This window comes from Nicotiana tabacum, chromosome 13 (assembly GCF_000715075.1).
Source record: "Nicotiana tabacum cultivar K326 chromosome 13, ASM71507v2, whole genome shotgun sequence".
In the NCBI taxonomy this organism is placed as follows: Eukaryota; Viridiplantae; Streptophyta; class Magnoliopsida; order Solanales; family Solanaceae; genus Nicotiana; species Nicotiana tabacum.
The window spans coordinates 101,222,618-101,248,527 of record NC_134092.1 but is presented as its reverse complement, the minus strand read 5'-3'; the positions used below and the strand labels follow the sequence as shown (position 1 = coordinate 101,248,527).

Sequence of the window (25,910 nt, the reverse complement as noted above, 5' to 3'; positions counted from 1 at the left end):
TTTGCAAATTATTTCCGCTCCTCCATGTCAAACCTCAGCGTTGGTTCTCCATGAACAAAGTCGACTATTTTTATTTGTCTTTGATTCAAAATACATATTGGTTTGGATTGAACAAGGCATCCATCATATGTAGTTGTATTTGTAGGGTTTATGGTTCTCTCTTTAGGGTTTAAACATGTCTCTCCCACAACCAAAGGCTGGGGAGAGATAGGCGCAACCATGGCTGCCTTAGAGCTTCATGAGATTACACAAGCTATTGAATTGATTGCTTTTATTGGCAAAATTTATGGATGGGGTTGCACGCTGCAACTGTTGTGATATGGAGGAATAAGGGAGGATTTTGATATTGATTATAACAATACGGTGGGATCGTGTTGCGCGCTGTAACGGTTGTGAATGTGATAGTTGATATTAATAAATTATGATACGGTGTAATAAAGGAGGAATATGACATTGATTATGATGATATGGTGGGATCGGGTTGCACACCGCAATAGATTTTATATGTGATTCTTGACATTGATAAAACATATTATGGTGGAATAAAGGAGGATTGTGTATGTACGGTGGGATCGGGTTGTGCGCTGCAATGGATTTTATATGTGATTCTTGACATTGATAAAAGAAATTATGATGGAATAAGGGAGGATTATGTATGTATGGTGGGATCAGGTTGCGCGCCGCAACGGATTGTATATGTTGTACTCATTATGTTATTGTGTTAGTTTTCAGCCTTTTTATATGATATTTTGAGGTGTGATATTCTGGGTTCTTTGGTTGCGAGGATTGAGCTCATTTTCATAACTTAATGTTGTACCGTCATTTCCTGTTTCCTTCCCTGTTATTATTATTATTATTACTGCATACAGGTTATTGTAAATGGCCCGCCTTAGCCTCGTCACTACTTCATTGAGGTTAGGATGGACACTTACAGAGTACATGTGGTCAGTTATACTCATACTACACTCTGCATTTCTTGTCCATATTTTGGAGTCGGTCTTAGCGGCGGTCAGTAGATTGCTCAGATCCGGTGCTTGACAGAGACTTGAGGTACAACTGCACAACGTTTGCAGCCCTGAAGTCCCCTTCTACATTACTCTAGCTGTTTATTTCAATTCAGACAGTTATGCTTTCATTCAGACTATTATTTATAGTACACTAGACGCTCGTATATTCGTGATACTAGTTCTAGGATTTGTATTTGGATATCGCCGTTTATCAGATTTATCTATCTTATTTCAGCTTATTAGTTTTTTTTTGAATTGAATTGTTAAAAATGGTTAATAATTACATCTAACGTTGGCTTTCTTAGCAAGTGAAATATTAGGCGCTATCACGGTCCTGAGGGTGGGAATTCCGGGTCGTAACAGTGTTAGTTTAGGCATTCTACTAGCGTGCTTATTTGTTTTCTTGATTACGGTCTTGTAGTAGCAACTTTTTTTCTTACACTTTAGCCCTTGGTATACCATAGGTTATAGCGGTTGTGGTTGATGATGGTAGCTTAAGGACATGTCCTCGGGTGGGAGAGGGGGGCAGGGGTTGGCAGGGGGCAAGGATTGTAAGGGGCACAAAGGAGACATTAGGTTGAAAATTGGATCTTGGAACATATGGACTTTAATAGGGAAGTCTATTGAATTGACTAGGTTTCTCCAGAAGATGAAGGTCAATATAGCTTGTGTCCAAGAGGATAGGTGGGTGGGGACTAAGGCGCGGGAGGCGGACGAGTTTAAACTGTGGTACTCCGGAGGCATGAGGGGTAAGAACGGAGTTGGCATCTTGGTGGATAGGGAACTCAATGAGCTAGTAGTAAAGGTTAGGCGGGTGAATGATAGGTGGATGACTATTAAGTTAGTGATTAGATGGTGTACTTTGAATGTTATTAGCGCTTACGCATCCCAAGTAGGGCTGGATGAGGAGGTTAAAAGGCGCTTTTGGGAGGGTTTGGATGAGGTTGTGCGTGGTATTTTTCCCACTGAGAGAATATAGGAGGGGATTTTAATGGGCATACCGGGAAGACTGCTGAGGGTTATAATGAAGTGCACGATGGCTTCAATTTTGGGGATAGAAATGAAGGTGGTACTTCGCTGCTGGATTTAGCTAAGGCATTCGATTTAATGATAGCGAACTCGAGTTTTTAGAAGAGGGAAGAGCACTTGGTTACCTTCCAGAGTACGACGACCAGGACCCAAATTGATGATCTCTTTCTTAGGAGCTATGATAAAGGTCTCTGCACAAATTGCAAGGTTAGCTTGAGTGAGAACCTCGTGACCCAGTATAGGCTTTTGGTAATGGACTTAGACATCGTGATAATGAGGAAGAAACGGGTTTGGTGGGTCGATCAAAGATCAGGTGGGGAGTCTTGACTAAGGACAAGGCTCAGGAATTATAGGAGAAGTTGTTGGCTTTGGGGGCTTGGAGGAGTAGTAGGGACGCAAGTGGTATATGGATGATGACAACGAACTACACTAAGGAGGCTGCGAGAGAGGTGTTAGGGGTTTCGAAGGGTTATGTTGATGGCCAATACGGGGACTGGTGGTGGAATGAAGATGTCCAAAGGAAAGTAGAAGCTAAGAAAGTGGCATATTTGAAGCTAGTAGAGAGCACGAACGAGGAGGAGAAGAGGACCAACAGAGAAGGGTATAAAAAAGATAAGAAGAGGTGAAGCTAGCGGTCACGGAGGCTAAGGCTGCAGCATTTGCTCATCTATATAATGAACTAGGGGACAAAAAGGTATTTCGGCTGGACAAGGTGAGAGAAATGAAGGCTCGTGATCTGTACCAAGTGAGGTGCATCAAAGACGAGGAAGGCAGAGTTTTAATGGAAGTGGCACAGATCAAGTGAAAGTGGCAAACTTACTTCTATGAACTCCTGAATAAAGATGGGGGCAAAAATATTGTGCTGGGCGATTTGGAGCACTCAGAGAGTCGTCGTGATTTTCAATATTGTAGGCGCTTTAGTATTGAGGATATCACTAAAGCTGTGCGTAAGATGAGTTAGGGCAGAGCGACTGGGCCAGATAAGATCCCAATTGAATTTTGGAGGTATGCGGGTAGGGATGGCTTGGAGTGGTCGATTGGGTTATTTAATGTTATTTTTAGGACGAAGTAGATGCCTGAGGAGAAGAAGTGAGTATGATAATCCCATTGTACAAGAATAAAGGTAATATCCAAAATTATAAGAAATATAAGGGTATCAAGTTGCTTAGTCATACTATGAAAGTTTAGGAGAGGATGGTAGATTCGAAGGTAAGGAGGACTGTGCCTATTTTCGGGAATTAGTTCGGTTTCATACCGAAACATTCGACTACGGAAGCCATCCATCTTGTTAGGATATTATTGGGACAGTACAGGGATAGGAAAAAGGATTTGTATATAGTATTTATTGACGTAGAGAAAGCATACGACAAGGTCCCTAGGGAGGCCCATTGGAGATGCTTGGAGGCTAAATGTGTTCTTGTAGCATACATTAGAATGATTAAGGACATGTATGATGGAGCTAAGAATCGGGTGAGAACAGTGGGAGGAGACTCGTATTCTGGTTAAGATAGGGTTACACCAAGGATTTACGCTCAACCCGTTCTTATTTGCATTAGCGATGGACGCACTGACACATCATATTCAAGGGGAGATTCGATGGTGTATGTTATTCGCTGATGATATAGTACTGATTGATAAGACATAAAGCTGCGTAAACGAGAAGTTGGAGGTTTGGAGATAGACCTTAGAATCTAAATGTTTCAAGTTGAGCAGGGCTAAGACAGAGTACTTGGATTGCAAGTTCAGCGGCGAGACGGGGGCAGCGGACATGGATGTGAGGCTTGACTCGCAAGTCATCTCCAAGAAAGGAAGTTTCAAGTATCTTTGTCAGTTATCCAAGAGAATAGGGAGATTGAGGAGGATGTCACACACCGCATAAAGGCAGAGTGGATGAAATAGAGGTTAACATCCGATGACCTGTGTGTCAAGAGTGTATCGCCAAAACTTAAAGGTCAGTTCTACAAAGTGGTGGTTAGACCGACTATGTTGTATGAGGCAGAGTGCTGGCGAGTCAAGAAATCCCATATCCAAAAGATGAACGTAGCTGAAATGAGGATGTTGAGATGGATGTGCAGGCACACTAGGTTAGATAAGATTAGGAACGAGGATATTCAAGAGAAGGTGCACGTGGCCCCCATAGAGGATAAAATGCGAGAAGCGAGGCTTCGATGGTTCGGGCATGTGAGAAGGAGAAGCCTAGATGCTCTAGTAAGGAGGTAGTGGGTATGGGAAGAGCTAGAGGGCGCCCTAAGAAGTATTTGGAGAGGTGATTAGGCAGGACATGGCGCGACTTCAGCTTACCGAGGACATGACCCTTGATAGGAGGGTATGGAGGTCGAGGATTAGAGTAGAAGGGTAATAAATCACCATGTATTTTTCTCGGGTTTATTATGGCTAGTCTGTTAGTATCTTGTCGTTGTTCTTAGATTTCTAGTATTATGTCTGTTTTCGTACTATCTTCTGCTTTGATTTTCTAGTACATTGTCGTTGTTACTGATTGTTGCTATTGCTATTATTTTCCTCCATCTATTTTTTTGGTTCATACATTGTTGGTATCATTTTTCTGGCTTTTATTGTTAATAATTGCTTGTTTCTATTCCTTCTTTCGAGCCTCACTATCGGTACTGTCACAGGGCCAAATTTTTTGCAATAAGGCACTGCGCGGCAGCAGCCTGACACTCAAGCTACTCAGCCTTTTCCAACACTTAGCCAACTTTTTAGCAAGTTTGGCCTTTTCCAAAATTTGGCAGCAACATAAAGAGAACACAATCAAGTACGGTAAAATCCCAACCTTTGTATTAATATCAAAATATGCAATGGAACCCTCACTTTGCTATGAATACAAGTCGTTCACAGCCCACTTCGACTAGCCAAGATCACAAGTCGATCTTGTCACACTAAAACCTGCCCAATGCCCAGCCTTAGCCCCTTTTTAAAATATTTAGAAACCCTCATGTTTCTCTCTTGTTTCCCACTTTACTATGAGCACAAGTCGTTCACAGCCCACTTCGTCTAGCAAAGATCACAAGTCGATCTTGTACACTAAAACCTGCCCAATGCCCAGCCTTAGCCCCTTTTTGAAACACTTAGAAACCCTCACGTTTCTCTCTTGTTTCCCACTTTACTATGAACACAAGTCGTTCACAGCCCACTTCGTCTAGCAAAGATCACAAGTCGATCTTGCATACTAATACCTGCCCAATGCTCAGCCTTAGCCCCTTTTTGAAACACTTAGAAGCCCTCATGTTTCTCTTTTGTTTCCCACTTGGAAGTCTCACAACTAAACTCCCTTTTCTTTGAAGACACTTTTCTTCTTTGAAGACCCTCTTCTTGCCTCTCCCCTTAATTCCACACGAAATTCCCACCTATTTATAAGTATAGATGCTGCCACTGGTAGATTTGAAGGGGCAAATTCCATCCTAGTGCTTTTCTCAGTCAAAGCACTAAATAAGCAATTAACCATTTAATGGGGCATTACCCACGAAATAGCCCTCTTCAGCACTTAGTTCTGTTTTGTGGAGCACTCAGCCTTGTTGGTAGAGCACTTAGCCCTTTGGTGGAGCACTGGTCCCACCTCCCACTGAAACATACTTTGCACACAGCTTTGCTAAATCTGTCCTAACTTGTAGTTGACATCCCCAGCTACTTAGGCCTTTTTCCACATGAAATGACCTTAGATACAAGCACTAAACAGACATGGGTATAAGTCATTACAAAAATACAACGCCCCACTGCTTTGGCATGTGCACTGCATGTGTCCTTTTTCTTGGTCAGCTATTGCACGTCCAAGGCTGGTATTGCACCCAGCCTTGGCTGATTTTGACATTGCTCCACGGCAATGCCTTGTCCGCAATCTGTTGTCCATAATTTTGCCGCACACGCCCGACACTCCTGTCGCTCGCACATTGCCTTAGCCGCGTTTCTGCCTTGTCCTTGTCAACACTTGTTTCACCCGTGCCATTGCTTGTCTTTTGCCTCACATAGCCTTGCCTTAGCTATTGAGACCCTTTGCCATCATTCCGCGCTGTCGTGATTTAGCTTAGCCTGTACTTGGCGCTCCCACAACTTGAATTGTCCGTACCTTTATCTTTGACGCGCATGTCATGTCATGCCATGCCGCCCTAACTTGCCCACAGAGCCTTATCAAGTCTTTGCCAAGCTTGTCTTGCATGCCCCAAGACCTTGGCCAATACTTGTTTGCATGAATCAAGCCCTAATAGGTACAACCCCATATCCATCTTGTGGGACTTTTGTTGTTATTGTTACTTTACAATAATTAGTTACTCAACTAATCACATTTTTTAGTCAACCGCTAACTCCAGTTATCTAACCTGAGGTTACTCCATCCTCAATATTCGACATATCCTTTTCTGCAAATTATCTTGACAGTGATCACAAAATCTATGGCTCATTTACTAGGAGGATTAGCTACTCCCCTTCTCTGCAAACCCATTAATGCTTCTTCTTCTTTCAACAACAATTACACTTCCGCTTCCTCTTCCTCTCTCCACGCGCTTGATTCTCTATACATCAAACGCGCCGCCGAGCTAGCTGACAAATCGGCGGGATTCACCGCTCCTCATCCTAACTTCGGCTGCGTAATCGCCCATCCCAATAATGGTGGAGGTACGGTGGTCGGAGAAGGTTACTTGTACGCCGAAGGGACAATTCCGGCGGAGGTGCAGGCTGTTGAAGCCGCCGGCGAGCGGTGTCGAGGTGCCACTGCTTATCTCAATATGGAACCTGGAGATTGTCACAGCAATAGCAGTGCTGTCTCAGCCCTGATCAAGGTATATTTACTTAGTTGACTTTCTCTCCTTCAATATAATCTGTATCTTTACTCAAATAGTGCCAGCATATAGAAGAAGGGTATCGCAAATGATATTTCCTTACACATATAAGGCAGTTACTAGATTAGTTTGCTGTATTTTACTAAACAAGATTGAGAAAGCAATAGATTACTTCAATTGATCCTGGTCGCGTCTCTTACTTTTCGGAACATATGTGTTTCATGCATTTGGGACTGTCCAGATTCTCATCCTTTTGCTGCTTGACTGACTGCACCTCCGTTTTTAATGGAAGATGGACCATGATGCTATGATGAATAGATAATAGTTCAATTCTTGGCTTCAACGGAAGTCCATGCTTGTCCACCCAGCCAACAGTGGTGGAGGTAAATAATGGAAAAGGGATTCAAATTATACTGTAAAAATAGGGTAAAAATGTATTTTTATGGTTATGTATAAGCTATTGAATCCCCTTGATATAAGGGAAAAATCTAATGGAGTCACAAAGCGACTCAAAAATTGTTTTAGGTCGCAGCTTCAAATCCTAGGTGTGACATTCTATTGTTTTTAATCCCTTTGTATAAATTCTTGGCTCTGCAACTGCTAGTCAATAGTTAATTCTGCAGTTAACAACTTGTGTTTTAATTGGAATGCATCCAGCTGGCGTTAACCTTTTCACTTTTTATAGTTTTAAGGAGCATGGTACCGTAAATGCAAAGTTGCTGAGGGGAGAAGTTCATGTAACACTTAAAAGTTCATCTGTTTATTACCACCTTATTAGCCAGGAAGACTGATTGCAAAAGTTGATTATATGCATGCTTTTGTGTTAAAGTTTAGCTGGAAATGCGATTGATACATTTTTGTTAGGCAGGAATTAGTAGAGTTGTTATTGGAATACGGAATCCATTGCAACACCTTCGTGGCAATGCCATTCACGCGTTGAGAAGTGAAGGCCTTCAAGTTGATGTGCTTGGGGAAGATACACAGAATAAGATTATTGAGGTAAAATTTAATATGTAGTACATCCAGGACAATGCACTTGATGAGCTTCTGTGTGGAAATTTAATTCTTTGTTAGTTCTCAATTCTTAGTGTCTGGAGTAATTAAAACATTCTACATGATACAAGGAAACCATAGCACTGACTGCACTTCTGATTTTATTCATCATATGTGTCCTTGTTTTTTTACCTTGCAGTTATGGTGAATATCTATCTGCTTTTCACATTTTGATGAGATTAGAAGTCTCTAGAAAAGAAAAAAAGAGAGTACCACATTAATTGTATGATGCTAAATGTTTTTGTAAAATCAGACCATATACTCAGTTTGCTACCTCTAGAAGAAATCTTTTGACAAATTACTTATGATTCCCCAGAATTCAAAATATTCATGATAATTCTCAGAAGTGGAGGCATGCATTTTCTCTCCTTAGTTCTCCCAATCAAAAGTTGCAGGATATCGTCTTCGAAAAGAATCATACATCATGTTCACTTCAGATTATTAGCATTTATATTCTATCACCATACTCAATTATATACTAAATTCCACTTCTCCGATTCAGACTCCTCCTTACCAAGAATTTTCACTACTAAAATTGCAAAACAAACTAAGATATTTAAATATGGCGAAGAATTAATTCAAGTAAAATAATTCTCGTCAGTCGTCACTGTGTAACATAGGTCACACCCGAAATTTAGCAAATTGCATAAGCTTTTCATCCCCCTAAGTTTATACCTTCTTCAATTGTGGAATTATCAGTGTCAAAGGTTTGGATTATCTGGGATAAAGAAGCTTGCGAAGGAACAAAAGCTCTTAGAGGCCAACATTCTATCTCAGTGCACCTCAGGAATCTCTTCACTTGTTTTGAATGGGTGCTTTCAGTGATTTAAGCCCCCACAAACAGAACTGAAGGTCTAAAACTTGGCTCGAGTTATCTGCAGTTAAGGTCCTCATCACCGAGCCATGGGTAATCTGTGGTGACTTTAGCCATGGGTACTCACTGGTGGTCAATTCACTTGGTTTGAAATATGAGGTTTTTGAGGAATTGGTGAACAATGGTGGAATTACTTTTACATTTATGGCAGCCCGGACTTCATTTTTGCTAAAAATTTGCAGCAACTAAAAGCAAAGCTAAAGGAGTGGAATCATCTCATCTTTGGAAGGTTGGAACATAGGAAATCTGAAATTTTGAGAGAAGTGCAGTGGTTTGGCAAGGAAGCAAAAACCAGGAAACTCACTGAAGATGAAAAACTCCTCAAAGATGATCTTCCATGGAGTTGGAGGGAAGTGCAAGATTAGAGGAAATGTCATGGAGACAAATGTCCAGGTGCTTATGCGGTTCTACCTTGAATTAGGAGACAAAAATACAGTTTTCACAAGATGGTGAGTGCTCATTGGATATACAATCACAATAATCGATTAGAATCAAATGGGATGTTAGTGGAAGATGAAGAGCACATAAGCGGTGAAATATTGAATTTCTATGAGCCTCTATACAAATCCTCAATCCATTGAAGGCTTTCATGGTACAAGACAACACTCCAACCATTTCAGATTAAAAAAATCAGCTGATGCAAAGACCCTTTGATGAAGAGATTCAGGGGTTATTAAGACAGCAGTGGGGATAAGGCACCTGCCTGGATGGTTTTACAATGGAATTTTACAAGAAATGCTGGGCCATCATCAAGTCTGATCTTATCATGGCCATCAACCATTTTCACACTCGTGATAGGTTTGAGAAAAGTTTTAATGCTTCTTACGTTGCCCTAATCCCTAAGGAGAATGGTGCTATGGAATTACGGGGTTTCGGGCCAATAAGTCTAATTGTTACTTTGTACAAGGTGCTTTCTGAGTTACTTGCTAACAGACTTAGAGCAGTTATGGATCAGTTGGAGACACAATCTCAAATGGCTTTCATCCTAAGAAGACAAATAACGGATGCTTCCCTCATTGCTTATGAGTGCCTTGACTCCAGAATGAGGAAGAAAGAAGCTGGAATTGTTTGTAAGGTGGACTTGGAAAAGGTGTATGATCATGTGAACTGCCAATTTTTACTAGAGGCACTAAAATTATGGAGATAGGCATTAAATGGATGAACTGGATAAAAGCTTATATTTCCATAGCCTACTTTTCAGTCAGTAAAGGGTAGTCCATAGTGATTCTTTCCATCCCCTAGAGAAATGAGGTGTCGTTTCTATTCAGTAGAGGTGGTTTGAGGCAGGGAAATCCTCTTTCTCCTTTTCTCTTCCGTATAGTTATGGAAGCTTTCAATTGAATGCTAAATAATGCCATGGACAGGGGATGGTTAAAAGGGTTCACTGTGCTAGAAGAGAACAATTGGAAGGTGAAGATATCTCACATTTTCTACGCAGATAACACATTGCCTCTATATGGGGCAGAGAAGCAGCAAATCATGTATCTGAGAGCAATGCTACTAATATTCGAGGCTGTTTTTGGATTACTGATCTGTCTAAGAGCTCCATGTTTGTGGTGAATGAAGGCAGAAACATACAGGCATTGGCCAGCATCCTGGAATGCAAAGTAAGAGCACTATAAATTTCTTTTACAATCATGTGACAAAATTCTGATACTTAGCAAACCAAGATGCTCCTACTTTGGATCCCAAGATACATGCCAATGCCTCTGTTTTCCTTGCCATCTTCCACAACAGGCTAAAGTGTTTAATTGGATTGGTCCAAGCTTTATTACAGAGGATCATCAGAAACCTGGTAGTCTGCTGTCTTCCTGACGTCTGTATTTGAGGTTGGGGGATTGGAAACTTGTTCCTTTTTTTTTTGCTCAAAATTACTTGTGGCTGTTTGATATTGGTTGACTTTCAGATGCATTAATCTTCAGACATATATCTAAGAAATATAAGTCGTGAGTGAAAATATTGCTGTGGACAGCAATATTTTTGCCTGAGGCTTCTTTCTGTAACCTTCACCTCCCCTGTAGTTTTTAGATATTACAGTAACCTTCCTTATTTTAGGTTTTGAGTACCCAAACTTGTTTTTGTATGTCGATCATCCTGCTTGCCCTTTATAATATAATAGTACTTTCTCAAAAAGTTGTGTGTGCGTGTGCGCATCGCTATGAAGTGTTTAAAGCTTTATTTTTATTCTAGAGACGCTTCAAAATATGATATCCTGAAGGGAAAGTTGATCAGATAAATAAACTGAGTTTGATTGCTTACTGAAAAAATAGGTTTTATCACTATCAAAGCTTCGAAGAAGGTGACTGCTATGTGGATAAACTTTGGGGGAAATCTTTTGTAATTTAACCCTTGTTTAGATGCATAATATTTGACATAACATTAGAAACTAAAACCGCTAATTTCAAGACACAGCAAATGGTTTAGTATTTGCATTAGTATGATCAGTTCTAGATCTTTGTTGAAGATAATTGAGTATTTGTTTTATAAGACTCAAAAAAGAAAAAAGAAGAAACGTAAACCCAATACACTATTAATGTCTTGCTTTAATAAATCATGGGAGTTTTTTTCCTTTTAGAGCTAATTCATACATTCTATAATTTCTGCTCTGTGTAGAGTTAATACTTATGGTCTATAATTTCCAGGAGGCTGTGAAATCCTGCCTTTTTGTCAATGCTCCTTTGCTATATAGAGCTGCGTGTCAAGTTCCGTTCTCTGTTCTCAAGTATGCAATGACACTTGATGGTGAGCGCTATGATGTTGTTGCAGCAGTGTTATGGTAACAAATCACAATTTTCATTAACAAATTGGACAATGACCCGTTGTCACATTATGGTGTATACAGGGAAAATTTCTGCTAGTAGTGGTCATGCATCATGGATCAGTAGCAAAAAGTCAAGAACTCGTGTTTTTGAAATGAGGGGTAGAAGTGATGCTGTTATTGTTGGAGGAAATACTGTGCGCAGAGACAGTACGACTCTTCCCAGTCCTATATAAATGTCCGAATGTTGTTAATATACTGTCAGCTTTATTAGAGATGCTGTAAATGGCTTTATGCTGCTTAACTTTGATGAGATGCCCCAGATATTTTACTGTTACTATACTTTTGATTTTGGTTCCCAGATCCACGTTTGACGGTTAGACATGGTGGTAGCCATCTTCCCCGACGTATTGTATTATCTCAAACTCTTGATCTTCCAGAAGAAGCGCATATTTGGAATGTTTCTGAGGTCCCCACTATAGTTGCTACACAAAGAGGTGCAAGGAGGAGTTTTCAAAAATTGCTTGCATCCAAAGGCGTTGAAGTGGTTGAATTTGATATTTTAGATCCTAGAGATGTTATGGGGTATTTATATGATCGTGGTTACCTCTCAATTCTGTGGGAGTGTGGAGGGACACTGGCTGCATCTGCTATTTCTTCTGGGGTCATACACAAGGTTTGCTCTCATAGTCTCATATTTTTGACTCTCCTGCTGAGCTTTTATTATTTGTAAGGAAGATAAATATTTATCCTCTTTAATTCTTAAATGGAGAGTATACAACTGAAAGGCTAATTTTGATTTTCTATTTAAACCGTTTTAGAAGTTTTTGTTCTTTTACACCAGTGAATGACAGCGAGCTGCCTGATTCAGGGGCCTTTTGCATCAGATCAGTCCAATGCAAGGATATATCTCATTGTGTTTTAACTAAATAAGAGCGTCAGTGTGACTTGTCTAGTGCATGGATTCCTTTTGGTTCATTTTTTATTATTCATTGTACTATCAAAAGTTTCTGTCAATGCTCAGAGCATAGTCTATCAAACTCCAGCAGTTTGTGTATCTTCCTTTGCTTTGCTTACAGTTCAGCCTTTAAGGTCGTCTTCGTCTTATTAATAATTCATCAGTCCTGTTTGTTGGCAGCTCTTCTAGTTGACTGAGTTATTAAACACTTTTTTCTGCTCTGCTAAAGGAAATTTCAGATAGTTTGCATATGGATAGGAATTTTTAGTTTTGTTTTGCAGTTATATATTTCAAACCTTACTGCAGGTACATGCATTTGTTGCTCCCAAAATTATAGGTGGGAAGAATGCACCGTCTCCAGTTGGTGAACTTGGAATGGTAGAGATGACCCAGGCTCTGGAACTAATTGATGTTTGCTATGAGCAGGTCGATATGCTTCTCCTTTAAAATCTCTGATGATGTGCATAATAGATGCATGTATTGCTGTCACTTATCCGCAAACCCCCCCCCCCTCTCCCCCTTCCCCCCCCCCCCCACCCCCACACACACAAAACAAAAAAAATTAAAAAAATAAGGGAAATGCATGTTATGCTGTCTGGTCTGGCTTAATCCTTAATTATGTATCATGTGCTATTGCACGAGTTACAACTTGCGCGTTTTCCTTGTTTTGGCCTTGTCCAAACTTCTGGCAGGAATGGCAATGGGGCGGGGTAGGTGCGAGTTGGAGCTTAATCCGCAAAATTTCAACCCGCCCCGGCCCGCATTTTTTTCGTTTCATTTTGTTATTTTTGCTAAGAAAACACAAGTTTAATATCTCAGTTTTTTTCGAGTTTCTCAAATCCCTCATATGAATTCAAATATTATATTTCTATTTTCAGAGATTGTAATAGAAAATAAATAAATTGAAACGCGTAAGAACTAAAAAATTAAATGAATTGAAAAGCATAAAAACTAGAAAATAAATGAATTGAAAAGAATAACATTAGCTTATCGTATACCTAAATTTACGTAGTAACTTATACTTAATAAATTACCATATAATAAATATTAATTTTTTTATAACTAGTTTATAAATATAATATGTAAGCTCATATATGTTTGCTGATACTTTAAGTGAAATATGATATAACAGTAGTGGACAATGTCCTTGGCACGAATAGGTGAATGTCTTGTATATTTAACAGTAATAATTGCATAGTCATATTCTCTAGTCACTCTATATTATTGCTTGCCTTATTTTGTACGATCTATAGTGATTTCCATGGTGTAAACCCGCAAGGAAACCTGCAACCGCCCCACATTAGATTTTGGAAAAACAGTTTCAACCCACCCCGCCAGATTTGAGGTGTTTGGTCAACAAGAAAAAGTATTTTTAGGTAGCAGCAGAAGAAATAATCTCTTTCTTTGAGAAAGAAGCTACAAATTTCTGCTTCTTAAGCAGAAGTAGAAAATTATTTTTTTCAAGATATAATATCGTTATAAAAAACTTATATTTACCAAACTATCCCTCATTATATTAGCCCATCTATCTCTAAATTATAAATACAACCATCTTCTCCTTTTTTTTTGGTTTTACTATATTTATATTGTTTTTAAATCATTTTTCTTATTAAATAATACTCCCTCCGTTTCAATTTATGTGAACCCATTTGACTGGGCACAGAGTTTAAGAAAAGAGAGAAGACTTTTGAACTTGTGGTGTACAATGAGACACATATTTTGTGTGGTTATAAACAAAAGATTGGTCAAACACAATATGTTTATCAAATATTGAACAAAGTACTTCTCGAATAAATTGGCCAAACACAAGTTGTTACTTTGCAACAATATTTCTCATATTTTGACAAAGTGCTTCTCAAAGTAGACAATTTCTGGGAGTTTGACCAAACAGGCTCTAAAAGCCATGACTTTAAGCGCTTTATCGCTTAACGCAATGAAGCTATGTGAAGCCAGGGCTTATCGATTAAAGCGATAAATGGTAAATGCTAAGAGTTATGTTGCCTTTTCAATTGCTCTACTTTGATGGATTTTCAACGTCAATTCTCTGGTATTATTTCTTTGGTGAAGCTGCAGGTAGGGTTTGCTATTCACCATTTTCAAAAAATGACAAAGATATACTTTGATCGCCGAGGATGCCCGAGTTTTCTCTCCCCCCCCCCCCCCAAAAAAAGTGTTTTTCTTTCGACTTACCTTTCAACACTAGTTCTCTTTTAGTTAAATTTTAAATTCTGAAGCCGTATGAATGTCCAGATTGGACCCGACATACTTGTTAGTGGGTTTCTTCAGCCAGTTCCTGATCTGACACCTACAATTCCATCGATAGAAGAAACTTCGGCCATTGATCCTACCATTTCTCCTTATGAATCAAGCATCATATTCTTTTACAAGACATGGGATCCATATGGTGGCTTCTCAAACTTCTCTCTCCATCCATTTCAAATGCCTAATGAAAATGGAGAACTTGTCATCTGGTCCAGTGTAGAGCATTATTACCAGGTCATTTTCTTGAAAAGCATAAAGATAAGACTTTATTATTTGCAGCACCTTTCAGACATTTGATAACTAGTTCTTTAATTGCAGGCACAAAAGTTTGTTGGGGCATCTGATCCTGTAGCTAAAAGCTGCATGGAAGAAATACAATGTGCAAAGAGCCCTGAGGAAGCAGCACGAATAGGAAGGAGAATACAGAGGCAGCAACCTAATCTGGTATTCTTTACATTCTTCTTACAACATATTCCTATTGCTTCTCCATATACTATCATTTTCCCGGTAATTCTTTCTTTCTAGGCTGCTTTATTCATGTGTTCCAGAAAGCATAAGCATGCCACTTCAAACTGGTGGAACAACATGATCAATTGTATTGTAAATACTTGACCGAAAATTGGGTGAGGTCAGAAGCTACCTACCCCCTATTAGATAGTATCTCCAAAGTGGCTTACTGAGCCAAAATAAATAAATTTAAACCCAACAGAAAGTGTTTTGTTTGTCGTTACGAGGTAAAGCTAATTAATTCAAACAATGAAGTTTTATAAAATAAAAAAAGGAGTTTTGGAAAGATCGCTGGCAGACAGCAGATCCCCAGTAGTACTGGTGTACTATCCACAATCCCAGGGTCTAGGACGCAGTAGGTCAGATTTCGGAGAAAGATGCTTCAAAAAAGTAGTGACGCTGATACGTGGTGGCAGTACTATGCAGAGGACAATTTGTAACATGGAAGTATTGCCAGTGTGCAACGAAGAGTTGTAGTTCAGTAGCAAACATTACCTTGGGATTCCACACTTTAAAGTTTGGCAGAATACCTAAAGACCCCCTTGAACTTGGCGCGTTTTGTTCAGGTCCCCCTTCAACTTTACCTAGTCCTAATTACCCCCTTGTACTTGGTTTTTTCATCGTCTTTACCCCCTCAAATGGCCACCTGGCAGAGAAAGTGGTTTTACTCGTCCTTTGACGCGTGAGAATGAAAAATAACAGCCACATTTATTGTTCAATTGGGAGAATACAGATTAAAATACCATTCCTTTACTTTTTAACCATTTCAACGGCCATTTCTTTATATTCTTCAATATAACTTCTTTCATCCTCCACTAAAGTACTGTTTTTTCTTCTTTTCTCATTTTTCTTTTTTTTCTCATCCTCCACCAATATTGTCTCCCTTTGCTTTGCATCTTTCTTCTGGATTTCATGGTGTTCCTATTTATCCTATGATTGTTATTGTGATACTAATATTGTCTCCTTTTTATCATTTTGTCTTTTTATTTTTTTGAGCCGAGGGTTTTTCGGAAACAGTCTTTCTACTCCTTCGGGGTAGGGGTAAGGTCTGCGTACACACTATCCTCCCCAAACCCCATTAGTGGGATTTTAATGGGTTGTTGTTGTTGTTGTTGTCTTTTTTTTTATTTCTTTCTTTATTAGATACTTTTTATTCACTCGCTTCCATTACTTATTATATTATTGCCTGTTGCTTTATTTTTACCATTCCTTAAGCCGGGGGTCTATTGGAAACAACCTCTCTGCTTTTATAGGGTAGGGGTAAGGCTGCGTACACACTATCCTCCCCTGACCCCACGTATGAGATTAAGCTGGGTTTGTTGATGTTGTTGTTGTTTGTTAGTCTTATTTATTGGTTGCCTCTGTTAGTGGGTTACTATTGTTTATAAAGAGAGTTACAGTGATGAATTGATTGGAATTTTTACTTTTGAGAGCAAGAAACTCAGATTTTCCAACTCCCTAAACCCAAACCGAAAGTCAACAGAGATGGGTCGGAAGTACGAGCTTGGGAAATCGTCTGAGGAAAGCCCTAAAATTTCTCTAACAGATATAAGAGAGTGTCTCTTTTGAAACTTAGAAAAGAAAAATATCGATGCTTTGTAATTTTTAGTTTGGATTTTTTTTTTTTTTGAACTTTAGACTAAATTATTTAAGTTCAGGTAATTAAAAAGTTATTTTTTTGCCAATGTGGACAGCCACATCAGCTATTATTCCAATCTGGTAGGCGTGTGATTACACGCTTATAAGCTTGTATGGGTTAAGGAGGTAGGGACTATGAAAAGAGTACAAGAGGGTAATTAGGACTAGGTAAAGTTTAAGGGGGACCTGGATAAATAAAACACGCCAAGTTTAGGGGGTCTTTAGGTATTCTGCCGTTTGTTTCTAAATTCCTTTTCTATTTCGAGCATATTTAAGAAATTTGGACATGGATGATCCATCTTAACGTAATCTTTCTGATGTACGCAAGAAATACTTGGTCTTTACGATTTAGGCTATTGGTTTGCACCATACTCTTTTTTGCTGCATCCCAATGGGACATTTTATACCTTTATTAATGGTCCGTAGTGTATAATGCAGTTAAGCTCTAACTTCTATTCATTCCCCTCTTCTCTTCCTGTGTATTCCAGGTAAGACCAGACTGGGAATCTGTCAAGATTGACGCCATGTATAAAGCCTTAAAATGCAAGTTCGCAACATACCCCTATTTAAACTCTTTGTTGCTCTCAACTGCGGGCTCTGTTCTTGTGGAGGGTTCACCACATGATCTATTCTGGGGAGGAGGTCGAGATGGAGAAGGCCTAAACTATCTTGGAAGGTTGCTGATGAAGTTGAGATCAGAGTTCCTAGGTGACTCTTCAACAAGTCAAAATTCTTTGCTTCATCAAACATCAGAAAATAAATACTAGTGAAATTTCCATCCTAATAATGTTAGACTAATGTTGTAATCTAGCAAGAAAAGTGATCCTTTTGATCATCGTTTATTTATGTATCCTTGAGAATCTTTTCATTCTTGAACATTGAGAAAGCTCCTACTATTGGTCCTATTTGTGTGTAATAAATCCTATTTTGGTTCTCGTGGAATATTACTGTATTTTGAGTTTGTGGCTCATTAATGTAATAAGAGGATGAGTTTTGATTATTTTAAGTTATATGCTGATACTTACTAATTTGACATTATAAAGAAGTATTAGAGTAATTGCACCACAAATATTGCAAGTTAAAGCAAATATGCATTTTTTGATTTCCACAAGGGAACTGCTATTTTCATTTGAAAGTAAGCTTATCCACGCCCTCTTTAATTATCATCCATCGTACTAAACCAAAAAATGCCCTTGTTAAAGCCTAGTTAAGAGGTTACTTTATGGTATTATCTCAAAATGATTTTCACTTTTCATTTCGTGAAAGGCAAATTTAAGTGAACTTGAGTAAAAGCTTGATCCAATTCTCTTTCCTATTATGTATTTCGAACCCATACTACAATCTTATGTTCTGTGAAATTAAACCTAATAAAAGCAAACTGGAACACTATTCAGCCTAATTTGTGTGACACAAGAATTAAGCTTTGATGGAAAATGTCAAATATTGGATGATAAGATAAAATAATATGTCAAAAAAAAAAAAAAAACTGGAAATGTAGTCATTAAGGTAGATAGGATGTTTATTATAGTTTCAATTACTGAATAATTACTTTCTAAATACTCCCTCAATTCACTTTTACTTGTCCAGTATTCTAAGAATAAATCTTTACTTTTACTTGTCACTTTTAGCATATCAAGAGAAGACAATTTTTTTTTCCATGTTATACCCACAGTATTAATTACTCATTTCAAATTATTTTCTCAAATCCATTAAAAATATGCATCAATTAATATGGGTATCATGGTAAATTATGCACTTCATTTATTATTTCTTAAGGGGCGTGCAAAATCCATAGTGGACATGTAAAAGTGAACGGATGGAGTATCTAATGATGGATAATTTTGACCTTAAAAATCAAACAGTACTAAATAAAACGAGATGGATAAAGATAGTGATTAAAAAGTGAAACTTTAATTTAATAGGAGTACTAAACAACATGTTTTTGGCAATTATAAATTTTGAACTTGTACCTAATAAATATGCTACATATTTTAATAAGTAAAAGCTTTAATATCTAGGGGACAAGAATCTGTCAGCTTAAGTGGCAATTTTCTTGCCGTGTTCTAATTAATTGGTAATAAACTCTATTTTGTTCCACAAAGCTATAACAACACGCAATCGTTAAACCTTAGAAATAATGTTTAAAGGAAAAATCTGAAACTAGTTGAATGAGAATTAAGGGGATGAAAGAAATCTTCTACTGCTAATAATTTGAGTTTAGTGTTCAGATTCTACAGTATATATAGCACTAAACGATCCTTTTATTGCTGGATAAAATTTGAGTTGATTAATGTTCAGATTCTACTATTTAGCACCAGAAATAAGCTTACATCAAAATGTTGGAATGTGATTATGCTATTCGTTTTGGAGTCTTTTTCATGGAAACTTTACAAATTTAACTTGTTTTATTCTCAACCACAAGGGATTTTTAAAAAAAATTATATATATACTTAAACCACTCATTAATTGGTTAAACAAAAGCATCCAGTGTGATTTCATTATTATTTATTCACCGTTCAAAATAGTTTGACAATTACGTATTTACATATTTACTAACTCAAAAGCAAAAGAAACCTTATTATATTTGAAACATCAGAGAAACAGTAAGAACCAAATCATTTTATAAGAAAGCTAGCTCATTAATTGATCATTCTAACTCTTTTTCACTTAAGTATTACTATAATTATGGTCTAAACACGTATAACATGTGGGAAAAAGTTTAAATTAGAATTTGCTAATCGAATTGACAGGGATTAAACACAATGATCAATAATGATGTTTTTCCCTTAAGGTCAAAATCATGTCGTGTGATAAGAAGTGCTTTTGGACAAGTCGGTTTTATTTTGCTTTTTGTTTTTTTTGTTTCTAACAATGTATATAAAACGTGAATAATGAGGTTTGTGAATTCATGAAAGCTGACATAGGTTACTTTTTTTCTTCCTTTATTTTATAAATTCTTCAATTATTTTTTTGGAAGTACATATATCTTTCAGCTCCACCTCAACTTTTAGGTGATTAGCTTTCCGTCATTTATTTGCAGGTTTGGGAATTTAAACAGTAATCGTAGGAGGAGAGATCAAGGGTTACAACAATTTGCAATAACTGAAATTTTATTGAATTTCTATCCTTTAAGTTATTATATACATAGAAGGTGTAAAATAAATTATATATTAGCGTAGTTTAACTTATTATAACATGTTACTTATCATTTATTCTACTACTAATCAATGGTACACTTCTTCTCTTCTTCCCTAACATCTAAAAGAAAATAAAAAGTCTCTTCGATTTGGCGAAGAACTTATGTGAAATATTCCTAAGAATATTCATTCGAGAAAAAAATAAATTCTCTGTAACTCAAATATGATCATAGACGGTGAACTTTTCATTACAATCCGTATTTATATACATGTGATTATGATGAGTTTAGAATAGAATGTTCGCAGTGTGAAATTAAGATGTTTGTTTTAAGTCCTTTTCGTGGGAACTTCATAAACCACTTGAATTATTCTCAAATCACATCCCTGGATTTATTTTTTAAATGAAAAAAATGAATTGATTAATTAAACAAAAGAATCGATTAAATTAATAATATTTTAGTCAATACTTAAACTAGCTAGTTTGACAATTAGATATTCACATATTGACCGTATGTTATTATTATTTGTTTAATATTTTGTTTAGTCATGTTGCTTAAAAGCAACAGAAACCTTATTATATTCGAAATCCACAAACTACTTCTTGATTACTGAAATGGGTAATGATAGAACCTGATCATTTTAAAAGAATTGCAAGCTCATTAGTCATTGCAACTCCTTTTCACTTAATATTAATATTAATCCTATGGTCCAATCAAGTATAACATGCTAGAACAAGTATAAATTAAAATCGATATAATCCAATCGACAAGTCTATATAGTTTAAACAACATGATCAATAATGCTGTTTTTGTTTTACAAGATCAAATCATGTCGATTGTCTACAACTTCATCAAGCTTTTTGACAAATTAGTTTTGTTTTGGTTATTATTTTTTATTTTTAAGAGTGTAGCGTGAATCATGAGGTTGTCTTAGAAGTATAATGGATCTTTCAGCGACAGTTCTAACAATTTGATGGCGTTTTAAAAATTCCAAATCCAAATAGAAAATATGTGATGTAATCATATGATCTCCCTGCAATTAAAACACCGTCCAACTCTAGTTTAATATTTATCTTTAAACTTTCACAATTAGATTTTTGCACTAGTTATGTGTTTATTATTAATGCTAAAAATAAAAATGTAAGCAAGCGGGTTGACGAGGACAAGTCAAGGAGAAATATTTGACAAATTTATGGGTAGCAAGCTTCCAAAGAAGGATGCATATGACACCTTAGACAAATTCTAGATTGAAAATCAAAAGGAGAGGAAAGTGAAATGCCATAAAAGAAAGGGGAACTTTCAGAAATGACTATTGTTTGGAGGCTTATTGTTGGGTGTAGCTATAATTTAGCTAATTATATTTCATAGCTACTAATTGCTTGTCATGTGATGTATGTCTCTGTATTCAATTCAGTTGTATACACTGTATTCAATTCGGATGTATTCGTTCTTATATAGTTTACATTCTATTTAATTTCACTGTATTGAATTCAGTTGAATTCAAACAACAAAAAATCAAGAAGTAAGGTGTATAGAGCTCTATTCAATTCGGCTATATTTATTATTAACTATTTTACATTGTATTCAATTCGACAAAAGACTAGAAAAATAATGATATTCGTCTGTATTCAATTCACTGTATTTATTCGTAGCTGCTTTTACATTGTATTCAATTCGCTGTATTTATTTGTAGCTGCTTTACATTGTATTCAATTCACTATATTTAATTCGGCTATTTACAAAAAACTAAAATTCAAAAAATAGAGGGATATGCCATAGAAAATGATGTGTGTCTATAATTCATGGTTTCGCACATTATTCGCCTTGCATTTTATACGCTTTAATGATAAATTACACTTTACTTGCTCGTAATGAAGTCCATTTTATGTGTAGGTGAATTGGAGATGAAAGTAGAGCAAAAGGAATACTTAAAAGTCGAAAGCGTGCTCGGGAGCAGTTGAAAAGGAGAAGCTGGCAAAGCCAGGCCTACACCAGGTGTTATACCTGGCTAAGCCAGGCCTAGAGCAGGCCTTATACCTGGCGACGCCAAGCTTGTAGCTGGCGAGAGACCTGGCGAGGCGGGGCAGAAGGTGAGCTTGACCAGGCAGTATACCTGGCGACGCCAGGCTTGGGGCGAGGTCCACCAGGAGTTAGGCCCCACGAGGCCAGGTCTGGGCGTGTACAGTCCAAGTTTTGAAGACTTATTTCGTCTCCGGGTTTGACTAGGACTTTGCTTACACGTTTAGGTCTTTTCCTACACATATAAATAGACCTAAAATGCCACTTTTGGAGGACTTTTGCAACCGGAGGCAAGAATAGCTTGTGGAATCACCCTTTGGGAGTTAGAATCATCGATTTCTACATCCTTTCATCTTTACTTTGTAATTCAATTATGCAAAATATTTGGGATATTGTTACTATGAGTATAAGTAGCTAAACTCCTAATCTAGGGTTTTGATGGAACCTATTGAAGGATGATTTTCTTGTTACGTTAATATAAATTTGCCGTAGTATTTTCTCTATTTGTTCAACTATATTATTCATGTAGTTGATTGAAGGGCCCTCAATTAGCTGTGCCTATTTAGTATGTATTACTCGGGAGAGAGTGCATATTTAGGTAGTTGTTGAATGACATCAGTCTTAACGTATATGAGGGATCAATACAAAGGGTTTAAAGGTGGGATTAGGGATAACGAAATCTTGGTGCGATCTGAGTGAGCAGTACTTAATGTCATCTAGCGTAATTCGGGAGAATATGTCTAGTAAATTGTGGTAATTACTCAGGAAAGAGTTACGACAGTCATAGTGCTCATGATCGATAGAGAAGACTTAGGCGAATTTATAGAAAATATAGCAGAAAAGATTTCAACAATTGGGGAAATCACAACCTTAGATCATTCCAATTCTTGTTTACAAACCATTCGTAGTTAGTTATTTATTATTGCATTTTTATTACGTAATATTTAGTTAATAAACATCCAAAGTGTTATTTAAATATTTTTGAAGATTGATTGCGTGAATTTGTGTGAGTCTAGCAGCTGTAGTTGATAGGTTAATTCTCTGTGGGATTCGACTCCGGACTTATAAGCCAGGATATATTTGCGACGACCGCTTGTCCTTTTATAAGGCATAGTTAGGCGTGATCAAATTTTGGCGCCGTTGTCGTGGAGTTAACGGTGTTATTAATTGCAGCTAAAAGAAGTGCTAGAATTCTTAGTGTAGTCAATTTTCTTCATTCTAAATCAAATACATTGAAATTCTAACGTTTGTAGTTTTGGGTATTACAGGTTCATGCCTAGGAACTCCTTAAGAACTGGTGAACTGCTAGTTTTGGGTGTTACATGTTCATGCCTAGGAACTCCTCAAAAACTGGTGAACTGCTCGAAGCGTTATCAGATCCTGAGAAAGTTTTCAAGGCACTAAATCGTGCAAAACAAGAAAAGCAAACAGCAACAAAACTTAACAGAACAAATCAAACCAGACATGGATGACGGAATAGAAAATCCAATCAACAACAAAAACAATGCGAATGAACCAAACAATCAGGGTGTGGTGCCTCTTGTACCAGAAGCAGAATTATATGATTGGGTACAACACACTGCCGACAATCTGGCAACCGCAATTGCAGTCTCTCAAATACAAGCGAAATCATTTCAAATCACAAACAACATGCTACATTTGTTGCAGAACAAGGGACTGTTTTCAGGGTCTTACATTGAAGATCCTCAGCAACATCTAAAATAATTTCCTGTCGATATGTGTCACAGAAAGGCAACCTAATGTGACACCGGAAGCAATAAAGTTATTATTGTTTCCATTCTCGGTGATGGGAGAGGCTCAGACGTGGCTTAATTCACTCCCCATAAACTCCATCACTACTTGGGAGGAATTAGTCAAGCAATTCGTAAACAAGTTCTACCCACCCAATAAGACTGCCAAACAAATTGATGAAATATTGAGCTTCAGACAGAGACCAACAAAAACACTACAAGAAACATGGGAGAGGTTAAAGGGTATGCTTGTTAAGTGTCCACATCATGGAATTTCAGAGCAAATGTTGGGGCAGAGGTTCTACATGGGATTGGTAGACAGCTTAAAGTCCAATGTTGATGCTTCAGCAGGTGGAGCATTTTTGAGCAAAACATTCAGAGAATGCAAGATCCTACTTGATAAGATGGCCCAAAACTCAGGATAGATAACAAGAGACTTTACAATCACTCATGTAGTTCATTTAGTAGCTTTGGACCCAAACAACTCCATAGCTGAAAATATGGCTACTCTAATGACGCAAATGAGTATTCTTACCCAAAACATTGATGAATCAGGCCAGAAGCAGCAGGTACACATAGTAGAGGTAGCTAATAGGGGCTTATGTACACCATGCATTAACCAACCATATGTTTGCTCGTGGAGTGCGGAAGGTGACAACCAGCACTATCAGGAAGATATGAACTATGTAGCCAACTATGGGGGACAAAGGCAAGGTGGTCAGAATTGGGGGCAACAGAATCAACAATATAGACCAACATAGCAGCAGTACAATAACAACAACAATCCTGGAGCTATGCGACCACAGAGTCAAGTGGTGCCTTACCAAAGGCAACAAGGTTACAACCAGCAAAATCAGCAGCCGGCTTATCAACAACCTCAACAACAACAGATTGTGAGACAAGATGATGGGTTCACAGAACTTAAGGGAATGCTGGACAACAACAATTGAATGTTTCAACAACTGATTGGGTCCTCTGAAAAAATGCAAGAGAGAGTAGACTCACATGAATCAGCGATAAAGGGTATTGAGGTTCAATTAGGACAGATTTCTATGGCTCTAAACAATCGTCCCCAAAGGACGTTACCTGCATACACACAAATCAATCCAAAAGATCAGAGCCTGAAACAACTTATGGTAGTGAGTCTACGAAATGGTAGAGACCTAGATCTGGAGCAAGAGATTGCTCGCGAAAGCCGACCTACTGAAACACTTGTGCCAGTACCCATTGAGATCAATGATTCAATAGGGTTAACTGAGGTGACGGTACAACAGGCACAAGAGAGCACAAGTAAAGAAAAAGAGGTTGCAAAGGAGACTGAGGTAGCACAAGAAACGACAGTAGAAGTAGTGCATAAGCAAGATAAAACTTAAATCACAGGAAAGAAGCAACCTCCAGCACCATTCCTGCAGAGATTAGCAAAATATCATAAGGATGAGCAATATAAGAAATTCATGGAGATGTTGAAACAAATACAGGTGAACATTCCACTGATTGATGCGTTGTGAGAGATGCATGGGTATGCCAAAATGATGAAAGATTTAATGTCTCAGAAATTCGACTTCCAAAACCTATCCACTGTTACATTGACACAGACCTGTAGTGCTATTGTGACAAGACCCATAGCTGAGAAGTTATCTGATCCAGGGAGTTTCACAATCCCATGCACAATAAGCAACTATGCATTTGCCAAGGCACTTTGTGATTTGGGGGCAAGCATAAACTTGATGCCCTTGGCTATCTACAAAAGGTTAGGCATTGGAAGAGCTAGACCCACGTCCATGTTACTACAGCTGGCCTACCGAAAAATGAAGAGGCCCTCTGGTATCCTTGATGATGTATTAGTACAGGTTGGGAAGTTTGTGTTCCCAACAAATTTTGTCATTCTAGACTGTCGGATTGACGAGGAGAATCCCATAATTTTGGGAAGACAATTCTTAGCCACTGGGAGAGCTTTAATTGACTGTGAGACTGGAGAGCTCAAAATGAGACTAAATGATGAAGAAATAACATTCAACGTGCAAAAATCTATGCGGCGACCAAGTGAATTTGCTAACTACTCTCTAATAGAAGCCGTGGATGTAATTTTGGAGGAGGAAGTTGAAACCTTGAACGCTAAAGACCCTCT

At 37.8% G+C, this 25,910-nt stretch overlaps 1 protein-coding gene and 1 non-coding gene across 2 annotated transcripts; one reads left to right on the top strand and one right to left on the bottom strand.

Moving 5' to 3' along the window:
* The first annotated feature begins 6,207 nt into the window (after window positions 1–6,207).
* On the top strand, window positions 6,208–17,876 carry LOC107825400 (riboflavin biosynthesis protein PYRR, chloroplastic-like). Its single transcript, XM_075228247.1, has 9 exons — window positions 6,208–6,826; window positions 7,691–7,825; window positions 11,396–11,495; window positions 11,596–11,721; window positions 11,874–12,187; window positions 12,776–12,895; window positions 14,720–14,965; window positions 15,050–15,175; window positions 17,365–17,876. Exons 1-9 carry the CDS (start codon window positions 6,440–6,442, stop codon window positions 17,641–17,643), a joined length of 1,833 nt encoding a protein of 610 aa, XP_075084348.1. The 5' UTR covers window positions 6,208–6,439; the 3' UTR covers window positions 17,644–17,876.
* A 6,073-nt stretch (window positions 17,877–23,949) lies between these two features.
* On the bottom strand, window positions 23,950–24,056 carry LOC142168485 (small nucleolar RNA R71). The gene has a single exon (XR_012698343.1). It is a non-coding gene; the product is annotated as a small nucleolar RNA R71 (small nucleolar RNA).
* Window positions 24,057–25,910: the final 1,854 nt, after the last annotated feature.

Excerpts from the sequence above, each read along its gene's own strand:
- LOC107825400 (XM_075228247.1), top strand. The coding sequence starts at position 6,440 with ATGGCTCATTTACTAGGAGGATTAGCTACTCCCCTTCTCTGCAAACCC. Across the intron at positions 11,496-11,595 it reads GTATGCAATGACACTTGATG|GGAAAATTTCTGCTAGTAGT; the intron begins GTGAGCGCTATG and ends TGGTGTATACAG. Across the intron at positions 12,188-12,775 it reads CTTCTGGGGTCATACACAAG|GTACATGCATTTGTTGCTCC; the intron begins GTTTGCTCTCAT and ends ACCTTACTGCAG.